Source organism: Heloderma suspectum, chromosome 13, assembly GCF_057233095.1.
Source record: "Heloderma suspectum isolate Gila_16-S chromosome 13, 16-S_ref, whole genome shotgun sequence".
Taxonomy (NCBI): Eukaryota; Metazoa; Chordata; class Lepidosauria; order Squamata; family Helodermatidae; genus Heloderma; species Heloderma suspectum.
The window spans coordinates 26,114,683-26,138,195 of NC_139470.1; the positions used below are offsets into that span (position 1 = coordinate 26,114,683).

The 23,513-nt window shown below is 48.1% G+C and overlaps 1 protein-coding gene across 9 annotated transcripts in view; it reads left to right on the plus strand.

Annotated features, from left to right (window-relative positions):
* ASCC2 (activating signal cointegrator 1 complex subunit 2) overlaps positions 1 to 23,513 on the plus strand; it is an 84,435-nt gene that overhangs the window by 49,313 nt on the left and 11,609 nt on the right. For 6 of the 9 annotated variants that reach the window (XM_084819344.1, XM_084819346.1, XM_084819342.1 and 3 more), the window contains exons 8-15: positions 1,955 to 2,067; positions 3,163 to 3,237; positions 4,147 to 4,254; positions 9,123 to 9,191; positions 12,106 to 12,180; positions 12,914 to 13,094; positions 14,519 to 14,733; positions 15,672 to 15,791. In XM_084819344.1, coding sequence (XP_084675470.1) covers positions 1,955 to 2,067; positions 3,163 to 3,237; positions 4,147 to 4,254; positions 9,123 to 9,191; positions 12,106 to 12,180; positions 12,914 to 13,094; positions 14,519 to 14,733; positions 15,672 to 15,791 — 956 coding nt within the window. The remainder of the gene's footprint in view (positions 1 to 1,954; positions 2,068 to 3,162; positions 3,238 to 4,146; positions 4,255 to 9,122; positions 9,192 to 12,105; positions 12,181 to 12,913; positions 13,095 to 14,518; positions 14,734 to 15,671; positions 15,792 to 23,513) is intronic. The other 3 variants (XM_084819347.1, XM_084819350.1, XM_084819348.1) reach the window with 1 other exon arrangement.

Genomic DNA, 23,513 nt, shown 5'->3' on the forward strand with positions numbered 1-23,513 from the left:
GGACTGATTTGACCTCCTTGCAGTCCAGGGGACTCGTAAGAGTCTTCTCCAGCACCACAGTTCGAAAGCATCAATTCTTCGGCGCTCAGCCTTCCTTATAGTCCAGCTCTCACAGCCATACATTACTACTGGGAAAACCATAGCTTTGATTAGACGGACCTTTGTCGGCAAGGTGATGTCTCTGCTTCTTACTATGCTGTCTAGGTTGGCCATAGCTTTCCTCCCAAGGAGCAAGCGTCTTTTAATTTCATGGCTACAGTCACTGTCTGTGGTGATCTTGGAGCCCAAGAAAGTAAAATCTGTCACTGCTTCCACAAAAATTAGTAGGCTGCAAAAAAGGATTACTAGCCTGCTGGGGGGCTGGCAGAGGTGAGATGGATGGCTGCTGTCAGGAGCGCCCTAGCAGCCTCTTTCAGTAGACTCCAATAGCCAACTCAAGACACAGATGAAAGGATTATTTTCAAGGCTTTAATCCTTTTACAACTTAATGACTCTTTCAGATGCTAATCACCAGCGACTAAGCAAGGAACAGCAGAGTAGCCTGTGTTCCGAGTAGGCATTTGGTCCCCGTTTGAAGGAGAGTCACTTGTAGACCCTGAACTTATGGGCTAGGGAGAGATCCTCCCTCTTTCCCTTGGGTCCACAGGAGGCGGCCGTTGCTTGCGTGCCAAACGGGCACTATGCCTCCTTTCCGCGCCCTCCATCGCTTGTTGCTCCCTGCGTCTGTGTCGAGCGTCTAGCAAGCCCCCCTCCCGCACTCTCACTGCTAGGATCACTATCTATCTCAGGAATGCCGACAGGAAGAATCTCTGCCAGCTGCTGTGCCTGTGAGGGATGAGCTGGCTCCTCTCCCACGGACTGCTGATCCTCCTCAGAATCAGAACTGCTCTGGGGCTCTATGGGCTCAGTTTCCACCCTGACAGCTGCATTTCCATGCTGGGTGCGGAGGAAGGGGCTTCTCTCCTCTGGTTTCTATGCTGGATTAAAGAACTGAAATCTTTGTGGGAGAGGCTGTAGCTCAGCTGTAGGAGCACCTTCTTTGGAGCTTTGCATGCAGACGGTCCTATGTTTGATCCCCGGCCTCTCCAGGTAGGCCTAAGAAGGAATCACAGAGCCAGCGTGGTGTAGTGGCGAGAGCGTTGGACTGGGAGTCGGGAGATCCGGGTTCTAGCCCCTACTCTGCCATGGAAGCTCACTGGGTGGCTTTGGGCCAGTCACAGACTCTCAGCCCAACCCACCTCACAGGGTTGTTGTTGTGAGGATAAAATGGAGGAGGAGGAGGAGGATTATGTACGCCGCCTTGGGTTCCTTTGGGAGGAAAAAAGGCGGGATATAAATGAAATGAATGAATGAATCCTGCCGGAAACCGTGGAGAGCCTCTGCTGGTCATGTTGACAATACTGGGCTAGATGGACCAAGGGTCTGACTCAGTGGGCTGCCTCTCCCCACTTAACCATAGACCTGGCTAACGTACTTGGCTGCTACACGTCGCCAGCTCTGAGGAGGAAGAGGACACGCAGACGGTGGAGGAAAAGGGAAAGGGGAGACCAGGGCAGGGAATTGTTTCATTTGGGCTGTTCACACAACATGCTAACCCACACTCGGTGACTGAGTGTGGGTTGTTGTTGAACTGTGGGTTAGTGTGTTGTCTGAACCCAGGACATTTTCTGCAGGGTAGCTTCTTAACCAACCTGAACCAACCCAGTAACAAAACATGGGTTCTCAAGGTGGCTTGCTTCAGAAAAATAAGCCACGCTGCATGGTTAACAAGTCACCCTGTGGAAAATGTCCTGGGTTCAGACCACACGCTAACCACGATTCAACAAACAACCCATACTCCACCACTGAGTGTGGGTTAGCATGTTGTGTGAACCCAGTCAGTGTCTATTCAAAAAGAAAAGAAGGTTGTACAGCATTTGAATATTTAAGGAAGGTTTTTTTCTCTCTCTCCTAGGAGCTGAAAGATATTGTATTGTACCTGTGTGACACTTGTATCACCCTCTGGGCCTTCCTGGATGTCTTCCCATTGGCTTGTCAGACGTTCCAAAAGCATGACTTTTGTTACAGGTATATTTTTAGGCTGTTTCTTGAGTGTCTTTCAGTTCCCCTAGAAAAGCACGTGTCTGAGAAGTTATCCAAGCCATAGCTTCCTGGACCTTTGCTTCCCTTCTTGTTCACTGAATGTTTGAAGGTGGCCATATCTTGAGGCAAGGTGAGGCGTCATCTTAGGTAGCGGATTTTGGCTGCCATCAAGGGTGGCTGAGCAGGAGATGGATAAATGGCAATCTGCTGGAAAGCAATCCTTTACACCAAAAGGTCTTGGGCAAGCCCTATTTAAAGCATTCATGTGTAATGAGGGCACCCATAATACCCCAAACGTAAAAAAGAAAGGAACAACCATCACCCTATCAGGGGTGGTCAAAAAGTAGATCTCTAGTTGTTTTGGACTTCATCTCCCAGAAGCCCCTGCCAGCATGGCCAATAGTCAGGAATGCTGGGAGTTGATGTCCGAAAATCTGGATATCTACTTTTTCCCGGCCCCTGCGCTAAAGTAGCCTTTCCCAACCTAGGATCCCCAGATGGTGTTGGACTACAGTTCCCATCATCCCCAGACAGCATGGCCAGTGCTCAAGGATGATGGCAGAACCGGGGGAGGGGGGCTAGGTTGGGAAAGGCTGGTGGAGACATGTAGGGGCCCAATAGTTTTAAAAAAAAAAAAGGTAGGGATTTGATGCAGTGTACATATCTGACTGAACATAGGAAGCTGCCTTTTACCAAATCAGACACTGGTCCATCTAGCTCAGTATTGTGTGCTTTGATTGGCAGGAGCTTGCCAGGCGGAGGATCCTGGGGTTTGAACCTGGGGGCATTCGCATACCAAGGATGTGATCTGCCCATGAGCAACTGGCTCTCTTCTATCCCTTTCCAACCCTTAAAAACTTCTCTAGCCTCTGTGAGTGACTAGAGAACCCTTGGGGGTTCTGCAGTCTGTTTTGTGAACACATTTCCATAACTTGCAGCTTGCAATCCTAAGCCAGTAGTTTGCTCAGAAGTAAACTCAATAGGACCTGTCTTGGAGTTTTTCACCCCTCCTCCTCCCTTGCCTTCATTTGACTTTTGGCAAACCCCATTCACAATTGGGCTTGTTGCCCCTGTTTGTAGGCTGGCTGCGTTTTATGAGATGGTGATACCAGAGCTGGAATCTGCGATTAAGAAGAGACGACATGAGGATAACAGGTATATTTCTTGCGGAGATGTCCTTGCCCCTCTGAAATAAATGCGGTGCCCCTCCAGTCAGGCGCAATGTACCTGTCAAGGCTGTGGATTTGAATTGTGCTTGGAGTTTCGTCACAGCCTAGTCTTTTTTTTACACGTACATTTATTTGTCACACATCCTGCCTTTGTTCTCAGGAGCTGAGGGTAGCATATATGTAGTGAGCTCCTTTTTTTTATCCTCACAACAACCTGTGAAGTAGTTTATAAGCTGAGGGAGTGTGACTGGCCCAGGATCACCAATTGAGCTTCATGGATGAGTGGGGATTTGAACCCAGGTTGCTCTAGTCTTAAGTCTAGCATTGCACCACAGCTGGCTCCATGTTCTCCACTTCTGTTAAAGGGCTACATGAGTGCTTATGTAGAATACTGAGGGAGTGCTTAGGCTGGTGGTGGGGGGGGGGGTGATTGTCAATGACGTAACTGGCATTGGTTAGTAGGTGCCTATGGGAAAGCATCTGCTGCAGCACTGAGCTGCAGCTCCTCCAACATGCTCAATATTAGACCATTGCGTTTATTACTCTATACAACAACCATTTTACACCCAGCGTCATGCTAAAACCAAAGGCTCCAGTGAGGGGGAGAATGGCATTTAAGCAGCAATGTCAAACTGTCTGAGCACTAAGTTTATTTATTTATAATTATTATATTTATATCCTACCCTTTTTCCTCTTGCAAGGAACCCAGGGCGGCTTACATGATCCTCCTCTCTATTCTCACAACAGCCCTGTGAGGTAGTTTAGGCTGAGAATCAGTGACTGGGCCAAAGTCATCCAGTGAGCTTCATGGCTGAGTGGGGACTAGAACCTGGATCTCCCTCGTCCAGTGCTCTAATCATATGACCGCATGAATTCTCTCTCTCCCTCCACTTAGCTTGCTGTCGGATTTATGGAGGAGGCTGGCCCATTCCAGGAAGAAGGTGGTGGAAGTTTTCCATATAGTTGTAAACCAGCTATGCCTTCAACCCATTTTGGAAAGCAGGTACTGTACTTTCAGGGGTAGGGAACCTTTTTTTCCTCAAGGGCCGCATTCAGTCTGGGAAAATCTGTTGTGTGCCAATGGTGAGTGGGGCCAGAGCCAAATATGGGCAGGGCCAGTGCCCCCCCGCCCACCGCTCGCTCACCTCTGAACCCTCTCCAGCTTGTCTGCATCCTTCTTAAAGTGCGGTGCCCAGAACTGGACACAGTACTCCAGATGAGGCCTAACCAGTGCTGAGTAGAGGGGAACCAGTACTTCCCAGGATTTGGAAGCTGTGCTTCTATTAATGCAGCCCAAAATAGCATTTGCCTCTTTTGCAGCCACATCCCATTGTTGGCTCATATTCAGCTTGTGATCTACCACAATTCCAAGATCGTGCTCGCTTGTAGTGTTGTTGAGCCACGTATCCCCATCTTGTAACTGCGCATTTGGTTTCTTTTTCCTAGGTGCAGAACTTGGCATTTATCCCTATTCAATGTCATTCTGTTGTTTTCTGCCCAGCGCTCCAGTCTATCATCATCACCTTGAATTTTGTTTCTGTCTTCCAAGGTATTAGCTGTCCCACCCAATTCTGTGTCATCTGCAAATTTGATCAGCATTCCCTGCACCTCCTCCTCTAAGTCATTCATACAAATGTTGAAGAGCACTGGGCCCAGGCCTGAGCCCTGCGGTACCCCGCTCGTTACCTCTTCCCACTTTGAGAAGACCCCATTGATCAGCACTCTTTGAGTCCGATTCTGTAGCCAACTGTGGATCCACTGGATTGTTGTTTCATCTAGCCCACTTTGAGCTAGTTTGCTCATCAGGATATCATGGGGCACTTTGTCGAAAGCTTTGCTGAAGTCGAGGTATATTATGTCCACAGCATTCCTACCGTCCACAAGGGAGGCGACCTGATCAAAAAATGAGATCGGATTTGTCTGGCAGGATTTGTTCTTGGGAAATCCATGTTGGCTTTGAGTAATCACTGCATTGTTTTCAGTGTACTTACAGATGGATTGCTTTATCATCTGCTCCAGAATTTTCCCAGGGATTGATGTCAGACTGACTGGTCTGTAGTTCCTAGGTTCCTCCTTTTTACCCTTCTTGAAGATAGGAACAAAATTAGCCCTCCCCCAGGCATCTGGCACTTCATCCATCCTCCATGATTGCTCAAAGGGAATAGCCAGTGGTTCTGAGAGTTCTTCTGCCAGCTCCTTTATTACTTAGGGTGCAGTTCATCTGGCCCTGGAGATTTGAACTCATTCAAAGTAATTAGGTGTTCCTTGACCTTATGCCGATCGATCTCAAGCTGCAGTCCTTCCCCTTCAGCCTGTACTTTGCCTTCGCTGGGGTGGGTGGGTGGGTCATAGGTCCTCTTTTGGGAAAAGACTGAGCCAAAGTAGGAGTTGAGCACTTCTGCCTTTTCTTTGTCATCCGTTATCATTTTGCCATCCTTATTTAATAGCTGAACCACCATTTCTTTCCTCTGTCTTTTACTTTGCATGTAGCTGAAGAAAGCTTTTTTGTTGCTTTTAGCATCCCTTGCTAACCTTGGCTCGTTCTCAGCTTTAGCCTTCCTGACACCATCCCTGCAATTCTGTGCTACCTGCCTGTACTTTTCCTTTGTTGCTTGGCCTTCTTTCCACTTCCTATATGTGTACTTTTTTGTTTTCAGGTCATCTCCTAGCTTTTTGTGAAGCCACATTGGCTTCTTCTGTTATCTTCCACCTTTTTTTCTTGGAATTGTTTGTAATTGTGGCTTGAGAATTTCCTTTTTTAAAAACTCCCATCTATCTTGGACTCCTTTTCTCTTTAAGAGTTGCTTGCCATGGAACCTTAGTGAACATTGTTCTGAGTTTATTAAAATCAGCTTTCCTAAATCCAGGGTACGGGTTTGGCTACACTCAGCTTTTGCTTCCCTTAGAACCATGAACTCAAGTATAACATGATCGCTTTCCCCCAGAGTTCCTGTAACTGCTACTTTACCCACTAAGTCATCTCTGTTGGTTAGGGTCAAGTCAAGGATAGCCGATCCTCTAGTTCCTACCTCTACTTTCTGTAGGAGGAAGTTATCCACCACACAAGTCAGGAATTTCTTGGAGGGGCCAAGTTTTGCAGAATTTGTCTCCCAACAAATATTGGGGAAATTGAAGTCCCCCATTACTACTACATCATGCTTCCTTGAAGCATTGTCTATTTGCTTTTCGAAAGTTTCATCCTCATCTTCTCCTTGACTGGGTGGCCGGTAGTAGGCTCTGACCACCAGGTTCCTTTTATTCTTTGCTCAATTTATTTTAACCCAGTTGCTGTTGATGGGGCTACCATGCTCATCATGAGTGCTTATGTTCATGAGTACTGATGTTATTCGTTTGTTGTACGGTGCCCTGAAATCTGAATTTGATGAAAGGCAGTATAAAAAAGGTATAAATAAGAAGGTATTTAAACTTTTAAAATAAAATATAACAATACCATTTTGAAAAAAAAAACCCTCACAGGAACTCCCTTCTCCCAACATGCAAGACATAACTCCTTAGTAAAAATGGCTTGAGAAAAATTCCATGCTTTAGTTCACCAAAGTAGAATTAGATGCAATCAACACAACACCTGCTTCTGACCCAAGCTATACAGCATTCCGACTCCACCTTATCAAAGCAACAAGTTCTAGGGGATGTGTTTTACCCTAAGCTCAAAGATTACTAAGGATTATGTATATTTTTAAAGGAAGTATTGTTTTTCCTGGATCTTTCTGGTCTCCTTTCAGCCGAACTCTGACCTAACGTTGACACATGCTTTTGGACAATGGCATTCTCTCACATTTCCTTCTTTGGAAACAGTAGCACCAATCAGGAAGTGCCTCAGAGGAAAGATATTCATCAACAGGGGAGGGACACTGGCACAACTGTGGGCAAATTCTGAACTGCTGCACACCAGCTCGGGGCTATGGGTGGCCTTACTCACCTCCAGACGCAGGATGGTTATTTTCCATCCTAGATTCCCTGCTGGCTGGAGCTGGAGACTTGAGTCAGCAATGGTCCCACCAACCTTTTTGGGTCGGTGGGCACGTTTGGAATTTTGAGAGTGCTGTAAGTGCTCTCACAAAATGGCAGACATGGTTGCAGGGGTATGGGCAATCCCATTCTTAGAATGGCTACAATGATGGCCATGGCCAGTTGTAAGATGCCCATTTATCAGAAGGCAAACTCATGAGTCTAAAAGAAAAGTAGCTTGCCTAAGAACGTAAGTACAAGGCAGAGGTGGAGGGTCTGAGTTCCCAAATGCAAAAGCACTCTTTTGAACCCAAATAAAGGTGGTGTTGGAGGGCAATTGGCTTTGCAGCATGCCACATTTTTTAAATTAAACACAAATCTTTAAGAAATAAGATAAAATTTGGGAGGGATAGGGAGCCTAGTGGGCACTAACAGAGTTGTCTGTGGGCATTTTGGAGACCCCAGGCCTAGAATGTAGCAGACAGGAGATACTGCTCAGGCAAAGGCAGAAGGCCAGGCTCTTTCTATTTATACCAGGTCTGGCCAGTCCAGAAGCTTCGTTCTGCCTGCTGGTCACAGGGGTCAACACTGCTCACCTCCATTCCTTTATGTGCCAAAAATGGGTTCCAATTGTGCACCGTCGCTGGTCTGTCCCAGCCTCAGCCCAAGCCTCCACAATTCTTACCAGGTTGTGGCTTTCCTGCTGATCCTACTGGTCCATTTTCATCCAGAAGTGAGGCTGTAGGAGCAGCTCAAGCACTTTAAAGAGCGCAAGAAATGTCTCCTCCCCAGGTTCCCTCTATTTGTCCTCTTGCAGTGCTCATGCTGAATATTTGTGCATGAAATGAGCTTTTTAGATTCCTCCAGAGAGAAATTCTATTGCTATACTCACCTTAAAGACGAAGTCCCAGATGCCGCTCATCAGACAGTTCTCTGGGGCTTTAACAGAAGTTTGGTGTTGCCTTGACACAAGCTACTTTAAAAGAAATACTGAGTAGCTAACGTTTTTTGGGAGTACGTGTCTGCTATGTTTTGTAGGCTTGGAGACCCTGACACAGGGGGAGGATGGCTTGTTGGGTGGATGAAAATTAGTGTTTGTGTTTAAATTTAAATTATTATTTTTTTATGTAAGCTGGATTTTAATTTTTTTTTACATAATAGTTGCTAGATTAGTTTATGCTACATATTGGAAATCCTCTCTAATATGTAACTAGCTAAAATGTGGGATTTTGCTGCGATGGCCAAATTGACATCTAAGGAAAACATCAAAAGTGTGATAAACGTATGGAGAACTGGGGATTATATGTTGATCGATGTAAATTCAATTTGTTAATGCCAAGTTCAGAGTTGCGTTTTTAAGATCACAAAATCATAGGGTTGGAAGGGGCCTACAAGACCATCGAGCCCAACCCCCTGTTCACTGCAGGGAGCCTGATTCCCAGGCAGTCTCCCATCCAAGTGCTAAGCAGGGCTCACCCTGCTTAGCTTCTGAGATCAGATGACATCAGGCACATCCAGCCCTTTGCTTGTATTTTTCCAATACTTTTATGCTGCCTTTCAAAGCAACCAGCCCATTCAAGGAAGCTCAAAACCAAGATCTTAAAAGCAACAGATAAAAATGTAAGCTAAAACAGCAGCCTGAAACACATCCTAGTCCAGCCCAGGAGTCCACATAAGACACATTAAACAATTTGGCATAATTTATAATGAAGAACATCACACACAGCATCTATGCCCCCCCCCCCCCCACAGCCCGAAGGTGCGGCTCCCTTTCCTTGGAGGGATTTGAATCCCTTGCACCCAAAGCAAGAATCAGGATCCTAAACTAAAAAGTCTGGCCTGAGCTGATAGAAATGCATTTGTTGTGGTTGTTGTGTGATTAATATTACCTTCTTGTTACAGCAGTGATAATATTCAGCCTTATATTGAAGAGTTCCTACAGATCTTCACTTCAGTGCTTCAGGAGAGGAGGTGAGAGTACCGGCTTTTGTGGGGGACCCCCGTTAACCTCTGGAGAGGCGTTTGGGATGCATCCGTTCAGTAACAATTTCCAGAGGGGTCGCTGTGTTAGTCTGTTGCAGCAAAGGCAATGAAGAATCTTGTGACATATTAAAGCAAAGGTGCAGAACTTCAGGCCCATGGGCCAAATCCAGCCCTCCAGGTTTCCCCAGGTGGTCACGGCCCCTTCCCCTGACCATCCATCATTTAGTGGTTTCCCAGCTGTGGGCATTTTTTCCCCAATATAAAAGGTCGAAACGCCTCTCCTAAGGCTTAGTTACTGGCCAAAAGAGCCTTAAGCTAAAATAGGATGGTATTTTTGATTCTTTGGCCCCGCCCCTTTTCCTTTCAGCCCTGCCAGCCACTGGAATATGGCCCCCCAGAGCTCCTCAGAAATGAAATTCATCCCTCGGGCTGAAAGAGGTTCTGCACCCCGGCCTTAAACATTAACATATTCATTCTGGCACAAGCTTCTGCGGATGCTCTCCACTTCATCAGCTGCATCGGATGAACTGATGAGTGTCCCTGAAAGCTTACGCCAGAATAAATTGGTTAGTCTTTACAGTGTCACAAAACTCTTTATTGTTTTTCACTAAAGGGCTTGTAGACTTGTCAGCCTCTGTGGCAGCAGTGGATTGCTGTTTGCCGGAGAATGTTGCTTCTTTCCCCTGGCTTATCAAAATGGGCCATCAATGGGCCTTCGAAACGCTGTCTCACTCAGGGATGTGCCTTCCCTTACTTTCCATGGGTGCAGTTCGGAGCACAGAGCAGGGAGAAAGCAGGAAGGTTTCTCCTTTGTGCAGCGGGGGGGGGGGGGCAGTGAGCGCAGAAGCCGAGTGCTTGACCCTAAACTTGCTGCTCCTCTGCATAAGGGGGGAAGCCACGACAGGCATTCCCCTCCTATTTACATACAGCCCCTTTCTGCAGTTCTCCTGCAGGTTTAGAGATCAGAGGCAGAGTCGTGGTCCAAACAGGCTGGTGGTCAGGTTCTGGGGCAAGTAGACAAGGGGGCAAAGCATCTGTTCATCACAGCCTTCCCCAAGCTGGCTCCAGATGTGTTGGACTGCAGCCGTTGGCCATGCTGGCTGGGAATTATGGGAGTTGCAGTCTGACACATCTGGAGGATGCCAGGTTGGGGAAAGCTAGTTTAGCACCTCTTTCTCAGATGGGTTGCTCAGATAGAGGAGCCAAGCCTAGGAGAGTTCTCATATAAGGCCGGCAGGGCCCCTTTTGGCTCCCCAGGTTAGGGGTCCCAAATCTTTTTGGACCCTTGGGCACGTTTGGAAATTTGAGAAACTGCTGCGAGCGCCACCACAAAATGGCTCCCATGGAGGTCACATGATGGCTGCCATGGGAGTCTGGCTAGTCAAAAGAGGTGTCAGGGAGAGAAATAGCGAGGTTAGAGGCTGGGAGTTGAGAGAAGCAGCATGATAAAGGGGTGAGTGGGAGAGAAAGAGCAAGCGTAGGGGCTAGGAAGGGAGAGAAAAAAGGTGGTTAGGGATGGGGAAGGGAGAGAAAAAGCAAGGAAAGGGATTGGGGAAGAGAAATGGCAAGGCTATGTATAATTGCTAGAAACGTGTATTTTTATATATATAGGTATTTCATATGTATTCATCAGTGCTGTGGATGTACGTTTTTAATATACGTACAAATCCATGTACGTATATTAAAAACAGGATTTAAAAAAAAAAAAAGCTTTGTGGATGAGCACAGGCCCCACATTGGCGGCCACTTCATGGGCCCGTTGGGCCCTCAGGCACCATGTTGGGGACCCCCACACTAGGTCAACTGGCTCCTCCTGGGCTTGACTGGCTGCAGGGTCCCTTCATGCTGCTGTTGGGCTGGAGTATTGTGGAGCAGCAAGGCTCAGGCCAGGCAGCCTGTCCACCTCTACAGTGTTCCTGGTGGTGGCTTCTGGGCCCTCCTGCCAGATACCGTGGTTTGAGTCTGCTGGCGCCTTACAGTGGGAGGTGGTCCCTGAATCCATTGTGTGTGTGTCTGTGTGATGGTCATCCAGTTCTTCTGACCAAGGCTGTATTCCAGGGATCCCCAAACCTTTTGGGTTGGTGGACACATTGGGAATGTTGAGAGGGTGTTGTGGGCACTCTCATAAAATGGCTGCCACGGTCGGTGTGGCCAGGCACAAAATACCCATTTTCCCCAAAGGCAAACAGGTGAGGCTCATAGATGAGTAAATTGGCCAAATATTGCACACTGCCCAAAGAATTTCAGTTACTGGGCAGTTTAAAAGTAAGCAAATAAATAAATAAATACATAAGAAATGCAGTACAAGGCAGAGGCAGGATCTGAGTCCCAAATGCCCAGTATTTTGCTTTGCAGCATGCCAACCACAGTTAAAATATTTTTTGATATTAAAACATTCTAAAGAACATATAAATCAGTCACCACATTGGAGACCCCCGACTTCCTTAATTCTGGGACCAGACCTGGTGGGAGGAAGAAGCAGATGATAAGGAGGTGCTTTCGCACAACATCCAGGAGTTGCTGAGAAGTGGGGAAACACATCCCTGCTCTTGCAGAGGTACCTTTTGTGCCCTTTCTTTGCTTATAACAGAGGGAAGGAAAGCAGTATGACGGTGTAGAGTTTCCGTGCACCTACTTTGGCAACAGATTACAGTGGGCTGGAAGAAAGTGGTGCTTGCAGCACTGGCAACTGGCTCTGTTCTATCACTTTCCAACCCTTAAAAACTTCTCTGTGAGTGACTAGAGAACTCTTGGGGGTTCTGCACCCCATTTTGTGTACACATTTCCAAAACTTGCAGCTCACAATCCTAAGCCAGTAGTTTGCTCAGAAGTAAACCCCGCTGAACTCAATAGGACCTGTTCCCTAGCAAGCATGCTTAGGATCACAACCTTCTACTTGCAGGTTCCTCCGCGACTACGACGAGCACTTCCCTGTAGCAGATGACGTGAGCCTCCTCCAGCAAGCCTCCGCCACCTTGTATCCTTTGCCATTTAGCACTGGGGTGTGTGCATGTGGGTGGCAGTTAACTAACTCACCCACCCGTTGTGTCACATCCTCCAAAAATACTGCCAGGCCAGCTTGCTGGCAAAGGGCAGAGCCATGGCAAAGGTGGCCCCACCCACGTTCACCATTAAGCCCCGTCCACACCGTGGCACTTTGTGCTTGACAGCTTTTCTCTGCATCCTCCGTACTCCCAAATTGACGCCGTCTTGGTCCAGTCATAGCAAGGGAGGCGTGGTCAAGGAAGAATAAGCTCCTCCCCCTGCAACCCTCATTGCCTCTTTGTGGGGAGACCTGACTTGTCTCTTCTTTTAGTGATGAGCTCTTCTTCTCTAGGGAAGGGGTCCCAGTCCCGGTGCGGTTGAATCGGCACTGCCTGTTTCCAAATGAATGAAGCTATTTGGGTGGTGACAAACCAGGGGAATAGGGCTCGTCCTGGAGAGATGCAAGGCTGTGGCGGCTCACCCTATCGCCCAACCTGCATTAGAATCTGCCTGTTCCCCTTATCTCTGTGGCATTAGCAGGCTTCCACAGCCTGATATGTAAGGGGCTGGCCTGCAACAGGGATACCGTGGCTGCCTTTGGTGCAGAAATGTCCGAAAGCAAATGGAGACCATGCCTGGTTCCCTGGGATTCAACCGATGACATGGTCGCTCTTTGAACATTCCCTGCATCTGATCAGAGAAATGCCCTTAATGCTGTTGGGTAGGGATGAGACCCGGACGACTTACATTCTGCAAGCAGTGGAAAGTGCCTGGGAGGGAGTGGACAGGAGGAAGAAAATGGGTCAGGGCCCACCCCTGCCGGAAGCTGTGGCTGGAGCCACAGCAGTAGGGCTGCCTGGCACTGCTGACGGGTCAGAGAGGCTCAGCCAGCAGGATCATACAGAGGTGAGTATTTAGAGCCTGTCATGAGCTACCTGGGCTGGCCACAGAGCCTATCCTTCCTTTTGTGGTGCTAAGCGGGGGCTGCTGTGGGCTGCTTGAATTTCATTTATGAGAGGTGCTTCCTGTGCTGGTCCAGATGGCTGGCAGAGACAGTTCCCTCTTGGTCATAGCTGGATTTCAGCCTCAGGCCTTCCAGGAGCTGGCCTGGATTTCTTCTCCTTGAGCTGTTTGCCTCTCTGTTGGACCATCCCTTGGCTTCCTGGGCCCTTAGTAGCTCTACTAGCTCTTTTGCCTGTCCTTCTGTGATAGCGTGTGGCCCTTTCTTGTCCTTATACCAGCTTACCCCAACCTGGTGCTCTCCAGATGTTTTGGACTACAGCTCCCAGTATTCATGATCATTGGCTATATGCTGGCTGGGGCTTATGGGAGTTGGTCCAATATATCTGGAGGGCACTAACTTGGGGAAGGCTGCTGCATACTAACTTTCTGTTAGCACGCCTTGTGCACCAAGTCATCTACAGCAGGGGTAGGCAACATGGTGCCCATGGGCACCAATGCGCCCCTGAGCACCTTTCCTGGCGCCCACCAAGGTGCCGTACCCACTTGAAAAAAACAACCCATTTTCTTACCATCAGCTGGGATTGCTCTGAAGTAGGTTTCTGTTGGTGCTGAAAACTGTGGGCTCAGAAGAGTTGTTTAGTGTGTTGGGGATCACCTCTGTTTTGTACTCAGTCTCTCTGGCAGGTTACTTGTCCTTTGCCATGCCTCCCATGGCAGCCATTTTATGGTGGTGCCCATGACAGTTTATTGAATTGCCAAGTGTGGACACAGCTCCAAAAGGCTGCCTGTGTGCAGCTACTGTGTGCAGCTTACAAGCCGTGCTTCTTGCCTTGCTCCCCACCGCCCGTTCCACCTTCATTGCCTGGCCTTATGCGCCTTTCCTTCGTTCCCACCCATCCAGCTACCCACTTCTCTCTCTGTGCCTGCTTCATCTGTCTGCACTGCCTTTCAGGTGTTGACCTCTGCTTGCTTCTCCAGCTTACAATTTCACCTTGCCCCTTAGCTGGATTCTTTCACCCGAGTACCTCTCTGGAAAAGACCTGATCTGTAAAGATCCAGGTCTTCCTTCCCTTCCCCTGGGAGGTCCTGATCCTGGGGCAGGGGGAGTATCAGTGCACGAGAGATTATGGCAGGGGGGTTCTGGAGAAAGTGCTGCCTGTCTTTCCCTGGAGGACATGTCCTGCCTTCCTTGTTTGGCTCTGTGGATGAGCCTGCAATGAATGTAGATGCTGCATTTGATTCGCATGGCTTTTGAGTAAAAAAAAGCAACGATCCCCATTGTGCCGTTCTTCCTGGCTTGGCACACCTGACTTCTTCCAGCATTGAGATCCTCCCAGGGTAATGTTGCCTGCTGTGTTTGGCTTTAGTACGCTGGAGCAGCTGCAGCGCCCGTAGCCAAGGTCTCTGGGGTGGAGCTGGATTCTCTAGTCTCCCAAGTGAAGGACCTGCTCCCTGACCTTGGAGAAGGCTTCGTCCTGGCCTGCCTGGAAGAGTATAACTACAATGTCGAGCAGGTGATCAACAACCTTCTGGAGGGCAAGCTGGTGGCATCCTTGGAGAAGCTGGACCGAGCAATGCCCAGGTAGAGCTGAGATGGCTTCTCTCAATATCTTGGTTAGGCTTCTATGAGGAAAAAGTGTAATAGGTTGTATACTTCCTTTGTATAGCACCAGTACCTCTGATGAGCAGTTGCTGGGGAACACGAGCGGGAGGATATTATTGCTCTCGTGTCCTGCTTGTGGGCTTCCCACTGGGGCCTCTGGTCGACCACTGTGGAACAGAATGCTGGACTAGATAAGCCTCTGGTCTCATCCAGCACAGCTCTTCTTATGTATATTCTCATTTTAAACCAGGCCTTTGCCTGGGGATCAGAAAGGTGGTAACAGTGCTATTTGAGAGCGCCTTTTCCCTTAACAACCTACCCAATCACTGAGGTCATCAGAGGGCATGCTCCTGGTGGTTTCACATGGACCTATGGTCTGGCTGGAGTCCACGAGGAGGAGAGCCTTCAGTGTGGTGGCTCCCTTCCTATGGAACTCCCTGCCTCTGGAGGTCAGACAGGCTCCAACACTGGGTTGTTTTCGGCGCCTCCTGAAAACAGCTCTTTTCCAGGAAGCCTTCCTGGGTTAACCAGCCTTGGTTTTATTGGCATTCTGTTTTTTAAAGAATAATCTTAATATCATGTTTCTTCTTTTTATCTCTTGTTCATTGTTGTTCACCACTCCAGAATGTGTTTAAATGTGGAGCAGCATACAAATGTTGTTAAAATAAGTAAAGTCAAATTCTGTATATTTATAATCAGTGTATTGTTTCCCTCGATCCCAATCCACTGAAATAAGCGACAGTACAGTGCAATCCTGTATGTGTCCATTGAGTTCCATGCAGCTTACTCCCAGGAAAGTGGGTGCAGGATTGCAGCCCTACAGCAGCAGGCTCCCATTTTGTTTCGTGAGGTGTTCTGTGTTTCTGAGTGCTTCTGAGAAAGTACTGAGTCGTTTTCTTTTTACTTTTTTCTGCCAGGCCGGTGAAACCAGACCCAACCCCTCTAGTCACTTCACGGTACAATGTTTTCCAGAACGATGAGTTTGACGTTTTCAGCAAAGACTCTGTGGATCTATCCCGGGTGCAGAAAGGCAAGAGGTGAGTCATCTGAATTGTGGTCAGCCTACTCAGGCTGTGCGTGATCAGTGATCAGAGTCATGAAACTGTTTTTACAGGCAAAGATAAAAACCTTATATAATTTCAAAGGCTTTCAGGCAGGGGTGTTGAGCCCCAGTTCTGGAGGCCAAATCCAGCCTTCCTGGGTTCCCAAACATGCCCTCTTGGGTTCCCCAGAACTCCGTGCCCCCTTCCCCATGACATCAGGTGGTTCTGACTCCCCCCACCTCACCAATCATTTGGTGGTTTCCTGGCTTTTCTGCAGTTTTCCCCCATTCTAAAAGGTTAAAACACCTCCTGAGGCTTAGTTACTTTCATTGACTGGGTTTGCACAACACACTAACCCACATTCAGTGGCTGAGTGTGAGTTGTTGTTGAACTTTAGGTTGTTTGTTGAACCATGGGCTAGCAGGTTATCTGAACCCAGGACATTTTTTTGCAGGGTGGCTTGTTTTTCAGTTTTCCAGCCATTGGGAGTGGTTATTATTTCCTCTTCACAGTGACTTGATTTCCAGCACTCTGGACTGCAGGGAGGGATCTCTCCTCCTGGCCTTCCCTGGCACCCCAGTGGGTAGGAAAGCAGCTGTGCGAGGGCAGTTTTGAGTGAAGAAACTACAAACCCTGGTGCATCCCCTGGAACCCTGGCTTAGTGTGGTGTGCAAACCAGCCCTAAGGGTTGGAGTAGCTGAGGGATGTGTGAGCATTTGGTTTTGACTGGGATTGGGTCAGATGGAAATCTGGGTATGGAAATAGGTGGGGGCATTTTAAAAAAGGAAGTATCTAAAGAGTGGTGGGCTGTGAGGGGGGCTAAATTGATGGTATTATCTGGAAAGAGGGGAAGGTTGAAGGGAGGGGGTGGGAGCTTGGGCAGCATGTAAGCAGTGAGCTTTTGGGATGAAGAGTTACCCTGTAGTCGTAAAATGCTGTAATTTGCCCTGGCTCTTTGCAATAGAGCAGGTTACATACATATCTAAAAATAAGAGGGACTGAGCAGTTAGTGTGTTTGTGTGTGTGTGTGTGTGTGTGTGTGTGTGTGTGAGAGAGAGAGAGAGAGAGAGTTGTGCCAAAAGACTTGCACAGAGTTGAGGTGAAAGGTGTTTCCTGCCCCTGGCTCTTTTCTTTTAGCGTCACCGTCATTTCCAACACTGAACTGTGGATTCCTAGCATGCTTCCATAGTCTTGCTCTTGAGCTTGAATTGATGGGGGAAGATAGGTGCTGCAAAGGGTAGAAGTGCCCTGGCTACTTTAGAGATGAACCAATTTATGGCAGCATAAGTTTTGTGCCAACAACAGCTTCCTTGGATGCAAAATAAGATGTAAACGATGGTTGTGAGAACTCATGCCGTGATAAACCAGCTAGAGCTGCTTCCAGTGTTACGTTTCCCAACATGCTTTTCTAGAAGACCTGTAGGGAAACAGAACAGAAAATGTCCAAACATGCATTTTTCTGGGGCTGTTGTAAAATGCTCCCCCCTGTCCTGTCCCATTCCCAGGAGGCAAAATTGGGGACAATTTTGACTATTTTTTTCAGGGGATCAAAACTTTTTAAGAGGTTCATGAGGATTACTGTTAGTGGATGGTGACACTTGTGACCTTTTTCTGGCATGGTTTTTTAACTGAAACTATTTTTTCGCCATTGTTCAAGATGGTTGTAGCTCCTTTTGATGGCATTTCCTTTTCTTTTACTTTAAAAACTTTATTATTATTTCTTTTTACTTTTAAAACTTTATTATTATGTTATTATTAAAATTTATGGTCATAATAATACAGAAACAAATATTTCAGAAATTCAAATACTTCCTCATACACAAGATCACCCCCCGCCCAGAAATATAATATATCCATAGTTATATTTTGTGGAAAATGCAGGTTCCAAAAATTAACATATAAATGCCAACATAAAATAAATCCCCTAATAGTAACTACCCCTGGCCTGCCTTCACTAAACCATATAGAATGGTAAGTTTTACCATGTATGATATGACCTATACTGTATTCCAGCCTTCCCCAACTTGGTGTGGTTAAGGGATTCTGAGAGTTATAGTCCAGCACCAGATCAGAGAAGACCTCCACCAGTGTGGACGGCACCAGATCAGAGAAGACTTTAATGTGGGCATCTCCCCTTTTTGGGTTGTATCCAATGTTAGTCCTCCTTAGAGTAGACCCATTGAAATGAATAGGACTTAAGTCAGTCATGATACACGTAAGTCCCATTTTTAATGGTTTTACTCTAAGGCTGAATCTACACATAGCAGTTATACCGTTATCATACCGTTATCATAACTATTGGTACACATGACACCAATGGGCACCAATAGTTATGATAACGGTATAACTGCTATGTGTAGATTCAGCCTAAGTAGGACTAACATTGGTTACAACCTTTTGTGCCGACCCAATCTGAGCTGTGATCATGAGATTGCTGGTCAAGTCATAGCTTTGCAGTGGGATTACATCATCAGTATATCCCAGAAGAAATCTCAGTGATGTTAGCGGTAATATTCACATAGCAATTTTTCTGAGAAACTTGCCTCTGACAAGTCAGGATTTTAGAGTACCCTCTCCCCTGCCCACATTTGTTGACAGACTTCACTAGCATATATCTCCCAACATAACCCAGTTATTCCCTGATTCATTTTACTTTGCTTTAGAGGGCTTGGTTGCCATTTAGAGGATTTGAATACCCTTTCATGGACCTGTATCACCCAGAATGCACGTTTCTTTTTTTGTGGTGGCTCCAGCTCAGAATCTCACTGGATTTCGAAATCTTAGGGAGCTTTGCCGTAGAGATGCTTTCCAACCGGGGCTGGTCCGATACACTTTGGCGCCAGGAATGGAAAACCCATATGGGCAACTCTTTCCCCACTTCCCATTAACATGGAGGAACACCGTGAAATTCTCCTCCTCAAGTCTTGTCATTATGAGGAGCTGCTCGAGAGCATGGTTTGTTTCCCAGTCTGCCACTGAAATCTTCCAGGTCTACCAAAATCTGAGGCAGCCACATCATCATGCTTCCTGCCAGGGGCACATCTTTTCAGAGAAGTGACTCAATGATGTTCTCTTCTTGAACCTTTTGAATTACTTCTTATTCTCTTCAGGAGCAATCCTGTGGACCCTAGACAGCACCTGAGGGACCATAGGATAGTTCTGAATCCCTGATCCAAGACAGGACACAGCGCTACAACCTCGGAAGGGAGAAATTGGAAACCTGACCGCTTATCCCATCCCCTCGCAGCTGGTGCAGAAAGAACCACGCTGGCTGGCCTCCGAGCTCGGAAACCTGACCTTGGAGAGGGGGGAAAGGGGGCATTTCAGTGGGAGGGGAAGGGAGGAGACTGGAGAGGCCAGGATACGAGCTAAACTGAGCCTCTGCCAGCCCCCTTCCCTCCACCTCTGAAATGCCTTGGCTTGACAGGCAAAAAAGCCCATCTAGTGAAAAATGCAGGGCAGGGGGGCGGGGAGGCGAAGATCGTCCCACCCTGCCTAGCATAACTGTAAGCCTTGCGTTCGTTGCCTTACTATCAGCATGGGCACAATCAAAAGGATTCTGCCCTAAGGCAGCCTTCCCCAACCAGTACCCTCCAGATGTTTTGGACTACAACTCCCAGCATTCCCCAGACAGCCGGGCCTGGTGGGTTGTAGGCCAACACATCTGGAGGGCTCCAGGTTGGGGAAGGCTGCTCTAAAGCACCACCATGCTCATTTTCGCCTTGGTATTCCAGACTAACACACTTCTCTGGAAGCAGAGAATACCGAGTGTTATGCCCCGTTGCAGCCTTGTCTGGAAGCAGAGAATACTGAGTGTTGCAAACTTCGCATTCTGCCCGGTTGCAAACTTGTTGGGCTGGCTTGACAGGGAACAGTGACTGAAGTGTCATCAGCCTTGCCGCTAAGCACGGGCATGAGATATTTTGTAACATCCCTCTCCACCTCCCCGGCCTCTTTGGCCACACGTGAGCGAAACCTGGTGTTGCAAAGGGCTTGTGGAGTTAATCACAAAGCCCGATTCAGGCCGTGCTGGAAAGAAATGCAGTGACTGCCTGATTAACATAAGATTAATAAGATTAACATAAGATGGGGTGCTTATGTTAATCTTCCACCTTGCCTGTAATCTGAGGGTGCTGCCTGCAAGGGACGCGAAGCGTGGAGGTTTGGAGCAGGCTTCTCGTGCTTCCCCGGAAGGCCTTCATTAGATTGGCGCTGGGCTGCCTCAGGGAAACAGACCCTTCCAGTTGCACCTGCTCCTCCAGATGTGGCCTTCCACCAGTGGTATGAGGAGAATGCTGTGCAGAAAGCCCAGATGTGAATGCTACGTCTATATTCCCGGGAGCAGAATGTGGCTGCCTGTGTCATTAGAAAAAAGTATTTCCACACAGCTTTGCAGGGAATTCAGTGATGTAAGCCTCGAGGGAGTGCGAGGGACTCGGCGCTGACGAAAAGTGTTGGGGTCAGGCAGGAGTAAGGCACAGGATTGGGGGCCCGCGTGGCTGGGCAGCTCCAGGCAGTGTTGACCGTGGTTCAAGGCCTTCTGCAGAAAGGTCGGTCCACAGAGTCAGTCACTGGCTGGGATCAAAGCCGAAGGGTGAGTTGGCAGGGAGTGCAATGCCAGGGAGGTGGCAGCCAGGTAAGGAAATGCAGAAGCTGGAGGCAGGTGCAGAAAAGTGGCAAGACCGGAAGTAAGAAGCTTCCCAAGCCAAGACCAGCCTGATCTGGAAGCATGTATTGCCAGGCAAAGCCAACAAGACTCAATGGGATAAATACTGTAAGACTGTAGAGCAAGGCTGGGCAGATCTACAGATATTTTGGACTTCAACTCCCAAAAGCCTCTGGCAGCATGGCCAATGGTTAGGAATGCTGGGAATTGAAGTCCAAAAAAAACCTGGAGTTCTACTTTCTGCCCCCTAGTGGGGGATTGTACTGCTCCTTTTGTCCTCCACACTGCAGCCTTGAGTGTCCACCACAACGGGCGCCACTGTGCAGACCAGGAAACTTGGGGCTCAAGTCTGGATGGTGTCCGTTTACGCCACTCATGTCACATAAGAGCCAGGCCAATAGTTTGTGCTCCCAGCCATTGCTGATACGTATCGGACGTCTTCCCCACTCATCCAGGCAGCTCTTTGGCGATGAGACAAACGCTTCCCCAGCTGCAGCAAACTCACTGCCGTGTTCGCATCTGCAGTGTGGGTTGAATGAATTAGCACTTCATTTGTAAAATCTGTAGGCCACCCTATAACCCAAGTCTTCTGGGAAGCTTACAGAGGGAGTCAAACAACCAAAATTACAACCAAACAACAAAATGCAACTGTTATAAAAACAGTTACATGCATTTCAGTAAAAATGGGTGATCACCTTGGTATATGTTGGCCTAAGACAGGGGTGCGGAAACTTGGGGCTGCCTGAGATCTTAATCTGGCCCTATGGTGTTCTCCAGATGACCATGACCCCTTCCCTCCCCGCCCCAGCTACTGATCATTTGCTGGGTTCCCAGTTTTTGTGCAGTTCCCATCCTCACCCCAATTATAAAAGGTTGAAATGCATCTCCTAAAGCTTAGTTCCAGGCAGTAAGAGCTCTAAACTAAAATATGCTGGTATTTTTTTGTCATTTTATCCCACCTCTGTTGCCTTTGGCCCCACTCACCACTGTAATGCGGCCCCCGAGAGCTTCTCTGAAATGGCATTTGGTCCTTGGGCTGAAAGAGGTTCAACAGCCCAGGCTGAAGAGCTAAGCTCCGTGCTACAGCTTTCCCAGCTAAACAGTGGGCGTAATGTTACTGGCTTGCTGGGGTTTGCAGGGAATGGGCTGTCACCTGTGAGATCATGGGACGGAGCGCATTAAGCAGCCACGTGAGGTGAAGACTGACAGACTGTGGCAATGAGGCAAGGCAGCAGGTAGGTGCCCAGAAACGCAAAGCTCAGCCAAAAGATCGGCAACGTTGTTCTTATCGGTGTGAATAAGAAAGGTCGCAATTTTCAAACTGCAGGTCACCTCCCTTCAGGGGACACAGGATACTTGGTGTGTGAATTTTCAGGGGGGGACTGGAATTGCGGGGGTGACTTTGTCCCACTCTGGCCTCATCATCCCAACCTGATTTGGGAGGATGGGAGCTCAAGGCCCTCTGCTGGTAGGTACTCGGCATAATAAAAAGATGTCTGCAGATGGTGTCTGGGGGAGCTGTATACCTGGAAATGCCACCACATGGCCAGAGCATCGCGGGTATGGAGGGCACCCCCTTTTTCTCATGAGTTCCAGCTGAAACCTAACGGGAGTCATTGCATTTGGCATCCCCTGAAACTCACTGCTTCAGTTTTAGACAGATCTTGCAGCCTCCTGTTCTTGTTGGGTTTTTTTGTTCTTTTTCTTTCTTGGGTGCTGCTGGAGAGAGTCTTAATTCTCCAGAAGCCATCTTTACACAGCCGGCATCTGCAGCGCTGCGGTGTTGAGAACCTCTGAGGCTTTGCGACTGCACACCTTTGGGTCGGTGCTCTGCTTCCTCTTGTACGGGAGACCCTCAAGGCTGCCAGGCCATAAAGGGGTTCCCAGGGCTAGGGTGCACCCTCCAGGTGCCAGGCAGCTGGTGGTTTCCGCTGACCCAGCAGGGCTATACAAACCTCTGCTTGGCGACAGACAAGCAGCCTTGACTGTACCTACCTGGCTGCTGGACCGAGTCTTTGTTTATGTGGACGCTTGCTCCTCTGCCTGCTGGCTTCCCCTTGGGCTCTGGGGCCAGGGATGTGAGCTTTCTCCTCCCCATGCTGCCAGATCTCTAGGCTGCCTGCCTGGGGCCCAGGATTACAACTCATGGAATGAACAGCCCCAGGTCAGGATGTTCCTTTTTAAAGAGGAATGATGTGGTGCAACTTTTGTATACTGTTCTGGTTGCCGCATCTCAAAAGGAGCTGGAGAAGGGGCAGGGAATGGCAAAGGCAATCATCATGGGGCTGAAACATCTGCCTTGCTAGAAAAGGCTGGAGCATTTGGAGCTTTTTGATGCTGGGGAAAACCAACAATGAAAGGGAGGGGGATCCTGCCTTCCAGAACACCTCCCTGATGCTCCCTCTTTTCAAAGCCCTCCTCAAAATGCACCTTATCTGTGAAGCCTTTGGTACAGTCCAGTAGTCCCCATGTTCTATGGCAGCTTTCCCCAACCTGGTGTCCCCCAGGTGTGTTGGTGACATTCCTGCTCTGGGTTATTCTCCCTCCAGTTTCCGTCGGTTGAAACTGAATGCCCCCCACCCCCTGTATGTCTGCTTCCACTCTGGCCAGTTGTCCTCACTGAATCCCAGAGCTTCAGCCGTTTTACTTTGTGTCAAGAAAACACCCGATAGGTTCACTGGTTCACTCCTTTAACCAAAACAGGAGAAGTAACAGGAAAATAGACTTTTCTACCTGGTAACGTTAATTAATCAACCCAGCATGTGGAATTATGTAGATAATAAAACAACTAAAATTGTATTAAATGCAAGAAGAGTTATATAGGTTATTATTTAATCATCCTGTACATAGAACTAAGCTACCTATCCCTTCTAAACCCTTCTCCCCAAATGCCACTCACTAGATGTGCATTCCGTGAATCCCTCAACCCTCTCCAACCATTAAACTATCGGTTCTCTCCGTTGTAAACCCTGTAGAATTCTCTCACTCACAAGCCCCCTTTCACTCACACTCACATTCCATTAACTCTAACTTACCTAGATAACATTTTA